The 5948-nt window shown below is 42.2% G+C and overlaps 1 protein-coding gene across 1 annotated transcript; it reads left to right on the forward strand.

The window, feature by feature from the left end:
* Positions 1-4007: 4007 nt before the first annotated feature.
* On the forward strand, positions 4008-5231 carry fam181b (family with sequence similarity 181 member B; the record flags this gene model as incomplete). Its single annotated transcript, XM_079225387.1, is given in 3 exon segments — positions 4008-4039; positions 4041-4120; positions 4123-5231. Coding segments are annotated over 3 exon segments (1221 nt in total).
* Positions 5232-5948: the final 717 nt, after the last annotated feature.

Raw genomic sequence — 5948 nt, forward strand, 5'->3', positions numbered from 1 at the left:
CCCATCATTCTGCCAAAGTTTGTGCCTTTTTTTTTTTTTTTTTATGTTGTGGACAATTTTCTTTCTTTACATTGAATGATGACCTTTTTTATAAAAAATGTTCAGCACAACTCTTGATCTTAATACCAATGTCATTAATCACGTGAGAATGTTATTTTCATCGTAAGTGTATCAGACTTTAATTTTCTTTGACCTAATGAGACACACTCCATTTCTTTATGCCAAATTATACTTTTCCAAGGGCTTGGCGAGGCACTTCATTATTAGAAATAAGTGAGATTGACTTTGACACCTTCTTTGTCTATACATTTAATCACATTATTGTCATCAAAAGACTGGATCTTCCTCATTTTGTTCTTTATCTCCCATGTACGTTTGCCAAAAACCCATGAAGGCCTCTCTGCCTCCAAGCTTGTGTTGTCTTGTTGTCTTACAGTGCTACAATCAGGGATATATTTAGTTGTGAGCATCTTTAATTACATTTTTGTCTTTCAGTTTCATTACAACTTGACACCCTGTATTTTTGTTGTCTGTCTGGTTGATTAGTCATTGTTGTCATTCAGGTGTATTTCTTATTTCAAAGTAAGTGTATCATCTGATTTTGCTTTTTAACACTTAAAGAAGTCTCAGGAGAAAAGTTTGGCACCAAATGGAAAGACAATCTAATTAAAAGTTTTTCTTTTAATATCCTCTGCACAGAGTGTAATATTAAACTTAATTTCTTATTGTTCACAGTGCCTTCCTCGCTCTTTAGGTTTTCTATTTATGTCTTATGCCACCTTTTCTATTCATGTCTTATGCCATGATATTGTCATATAATCTTTCTAATATTTCCTATTCATATAAGGGTGTAACTGTTACTCTGTCAAGCCAACATTTTGTCACGTTTCAGAGAGATCAGGGCTTTTAAGTTACTTCCACCGAGCAAGATTTAATAAAAACCCAATCGGCGGAGGCCAATAAAGTCAGTGGTGGGAGATTATTGCAGCTCCGCCTGCTGACCTCTCCCCTGTGGACCAACCTGTGGGATTCCCCCTGGCTCGCATTCATTCACTGCCATTAAAGCTCTAAATTGCGGCACCAAGGCAGCTCATAGACCCGGGTTTGTTTCCCCCCTGCTAATAATATTATTAATACAACTCCTGGGGTGCCAGAGAAGTTGAGGAGGGTTGATGGAAGGTTAAGAGTAAATCAGGAATCGGCAGGGACCAAGAAGCCCTTTGTAGTTCACCATGAAGCCCTTTTTTTCCTATTTGAAAAAAAACATTAAAAAAAAAATCAAAGTGAAAATACTCTGACTAAAACACTTTGACTGCTAATGAAAGCTTGTCTCGTTGCTTTTTAATTTCCTTTAAACTATTCCGGCCCAATTATTTTTCCTCCCCCTCCTTGTAAAGCAGAAGTTTCTGACATGACATGACTTTGTGAGGCAGATGGGGGAACATGTCCTGCACTGGTATGTGGGTTGATTTTCTACCAGGAGACACAAAGCCTGAACATTTTGTCACAGGCTTGACTGGATCTCAGACGCCCCAGTAGAAAGACACATTGCTAAACGTGGGGGAGGACGGGGTCTCCGCCGCTAAATGCCGTCCTTAAACTTTTTTCTCAGGACTTTGAGAGGTCATTAATTTTGCCAGCCCTTTCTTAGTGTCTGACACTGGCCATCAATCAAAGGTGTTATTAGTATTCTTCCAACCCCAAACCCAGAGCATGTCCCTGATCAGACAGGGACCACACACTAGTAGGAAGAGATTAAGCCTGAGTGTGTCACATCACGTTGGACGGAGCTCCCAGGGAGTAGGGTGCTGCTGAATAAGTAGATTCTCAGGCACAGTGGGCGTGGTGGTAGTGTTTAACAATATGGATCTGTGTACTTAACAATTTGGTTGTAGGGAAACATTATTAATTATATGAATTATATTAAAATTCCCCAAAGCTCCAAACACAATTGTTTTGAAAATTCACTCTATAGTTTGACCTCTGTGATTAACGCTTAAACAAACGCTGGCCCGTTGTAGGAATTTAAAAAATAACTTAACAATTAACCTCACACTTAACGTCTCGAGAGTGGAAACGAGCCAAGAGCTCTCGGTTCATATATTTTCTTTCCGAGACGCTCTGCCTCAGCCCAACCCCTCTCGCCCTCGCAGCCTTTATGCAACAATAGAAACTTGTTTCCGGGATCTGTGCGTCAGGCTCTGTGATGTGAATGACCCACCAGCACAAAAGCCAAAGCCCCTTGACTGGGGGGAAAAAAGAGGGGGTTATAGCTGCCACGACTGTGATGATGTCACTTTGCCAAAACTGTGCTGCTAGCAAAGAGAAGGAGGCAGAATCACTTTGTCCAAGCTTGAAGTTCTCCTCCACTGAATGCATAAGATGTTGTGGTATGGCATCACTGCGATGAACTAAAAGTTTTGAATTTACAAATAAATGCTTGTAGTATAATGCCAGATTAAATGAACTGAATATGCAAAGTCTATTTTTTTCCAAGGTAATATCAGGTCTTTCATAGTCAGCTGTATAAATGGAAAGATTATTATTATTTGATTATTTGTTTTGTAACCATTAATAGCTCGTAGATTTTAGTTTTTCTCCATTTCTTTTCAGCTGCAGACTTGTGTTGGGCCGCGGATAATTAGATCAGTGCTATCACTTTCACTGTCTCCTTTTCTCCCCCAGGAATTAGCATAAGAAAGAATTTTTTAACGGCCTCACTCCCTCGCTGCTTCAGACTTTTCTTTTCATCCCTCCAACTCTTAAATGAGTCACTGCCTCACCTCAACATGCACTTTTGTAAGAGGAGGGATCGTCTTTCAATAATTCAGCTGCAGCGTCTCTTGACTTGAAATGAGAATAATGCATGAAGGCTTTAATGTGATCAGATTGACACTTGTGCATTTTCTGGTAAACAAATAGAAAATGTGTTGAGTGTGGTCGGCAAGTTGCACATTTTTTTTGTATAGTTAAACTATGTCTGACAGTCTATACACATAGAATTCGGTTGAAATTCCACTTAAATTGGCATGAGGGCTGGCAACGTAACAATCTGGCTCTTGAACACATCCTCCGTTGTATTCACGGCTGGCCAAGAAACTTCCTGTAAATAAGTTATTGTTTACAACAGAAGTTTCATACCCAGGATTTCTTCGGGTCAACATTTCTTCTGGCACACTGAGCCTGAACTGCACTTTATTCCGCTTTAATTTAACAGCTCCGGCAGCTTTTCTAGTTAAATCGACTGTTCATTATTGAGACCCATTTTACGAAGGGGCTGTGAGGTGCAATTTAATGAATCTCTGGCACAAAGCTCCCTTTCAGTGCCGGGCGAAGAATAGAGGCTATTTAGACCCTGTAGGGCTTTATGTCAAAGGCAGCCCATAATAGTTGTCAGGCCAGGGCAGAAATTCCCACTGGCCTGGGAATGCACTAGAAATCAACTTTTGCCATGAGCAGATTAAGACACAAGCGAGCAGTTGGGAAGATTCTCCCAAATAGTGGCATCTGTTTGGGCACAGAGATTTTCCAACTGAAAAAAAGCCTTTCTCACTACTGTATAGCCTCCGTTTGATAGTTTGGTTTGTTTCAGTGCCTAAATGAAAAGGAATTAGATTACAAGTTAACTTCTACTTGATAATCCAGAACGGAAACACACAATTAGGCGTGATAATTGAATAGTGGTTCAAATGTTTTTAACAGCAAGCAGGGATCTTATGAATAATGGTACTTTTACTTTAAACACACAAAAAAACGTTTAAATAGGCTTTGTTTATTAGTAATGCATAAACAATAGGATATTTTCATCAAAGCTTATTAGAGATTTTGGCACAACAGTTCTACCCAGCAAACTATTCTTTTCTCTTCCCTGTTACAGTAATATCCTCCAGTTTTATACAAGCCTTTTTGGTTCAGCGCACACACAAACAGTTAAACTAGAGGGGGAGAGTTCTGACGGAGGCTATTGTCTTCAACTCGGCAGGGAATTTCAGACAAATCCCTCTTAGATGCAGGTGGTCAGGCACAAGCAAAGAGTTAAGTCCTGCGCTCTCTTTGCCCCTCCTCTTTGATGTTCTGACATCATTAGTCCAGCCCCCCGAAAGATCTCCTTGCTTCTCTCCGAGCCCTTCACTTCTACTCTGGAATGTTTACAGGAACTTCATGAGCAGCATCAGGACCGAGGGTTTGTCAGGGGTAAAAAAAAGACATGCTCTGAAGAAACTTTTGGTTTGGGGAGGACAGCGGATGCCACAGGTGTAGCCGCTGGGCTCAGCAGAGTAATGGCTGTTCAGACTGCAATCATGAACCCTCAGTTCATGAATTTCTGCTTCCCCGGCTCTGTGATGGAGTACGACGTGGAGAAGAGTCTGGATGGGAGTCTCCTCGTTGAGGCAGAAAATGACGAGGACTACAGAGAGACCACCAGGGACTTGCTGAGCTTCATAGACTCGGCCTCCAGCAACATCAAGCTGGCTCTGGACAAGCCGGTGAAATCCAAGAGGAAAGTCAACCACCGGAAGTATCTGCAGAAGCAGATCAAAAGGTGCACGGGCATCATAACGCCAGGGAACATAGCAGAGCCCCCGGTCAAAAGACAAGGCTCCCCCGTGGCTCAGCCCTTGCAGAGCAAAACTCCACCGAAACGCGATGGGGTCCAGGCCAGCTTGCAGAGCAAGAGCTTGGCAGCCCTCTTTAGCCCTGTGAAGGATATAAGGGGTGAAAAAGCCAAGAAACCACCCCTGAGGCATCGCAATCTTCCCCCTTCTTTCTTCACCGAGCCGGCCAACTGCTCCAAAGTCAGCTCCACATTTGGGATGACGCTGAAGGACTTGGAGCGAGGCAATCCTGAGGCCACAGAGTTCTTTGAGCTCTTAGGGCCCGATTACAGCAACATGGTCAGCGAACAGGACCTTTATCAAAGTGTCCGGGTGCAGCCGGAGATGGGGGGCCCGGATCCCACTTCCTACGATGCTCAGCATTTAGTTGGCGGTCTCCTCTACTCGGAGCCCTGGACTAGCTGCTCAGGACCCTCTAAGAAAGTAGGGGAAAACCTGCGTACAGGTCTGACGCAGCCTCCTGTCTACTGTCCCTCTGAGGCGACTTCTGGGTCCATAGAAGACAACGCACTGTGCACTTTGGCCTTCCCAAACTTCTTCACAGACTGCTCCTTACCTCAGGCCACTTATGATTTAAGTGGTGGTTATAACAGAGCAAATTATTCATCTCTATGAGAAAGTGACAATTCTGATTGTAGAAGTGCTGGCGAAAAGCAGATAAAATGGCTCTGACGAGTTTAACACTAGTCTAAGAGAGCTGCATATTACTGTATCATATTCGTTTATCTGTTGCGGAAGTAATATTGCAACCGGATTTCAACATTTTGTACCATTCTCTTCTCAACGTCAAATACGCAACGCATATCGCTTTCTTTGGGAGAAACAAGGAACTAAAAATTATGTTTTTCATGAACAAATATCAAAAGCTTTTCAAGTAACTGGATACCATGTACTTTACCACATCTCAGTTTCATTTACTGCACTGTTCTGTGAAATGTTTAAATGTTTCTCAAGTGGATGTTGTTTTCATTATCTCAGGCAATTTCTAATGACACTCAGAATGAAAATGCAACTGATTCGGGGTCAGCTTCAGTTGTGAGTCTGTTCATGAGGATGTATCTTATCAATCCGGGAATCTGTTCATGAAGACATTTCATTCAAAAAGACAACACACAAGCTGCAAAAATAGTTGTCGGTTTAGTCCACTTAAAGCCGCTTGTTGCTAGGAAAAGGTATTATTGGACTCGCATTCGACAAAACATGCTGAAACAATCGTCCCTGTTGGTAACTGTTCTATGGAGAGAGGAAAACTCATTTAGCTCAAATGACTTTTCCAACGATGTGCGGTGCCATTTTTGTTTTCCAACATTGTACAGCTCGGAAATGAGCTGG

This window comes from Taurulus bubalis (genome assembly GCF_910589615.1).
Source record: "Taurulus bubalis genome assembly, chromosome: 10".
Classification (NCBI taxonomy): domain Eukaryota; kingdom Metazoa; phylum Chordata; class Actinopteri; order Perciformes; family Cottidae; genus Taurulus; species Taurulus bubalis.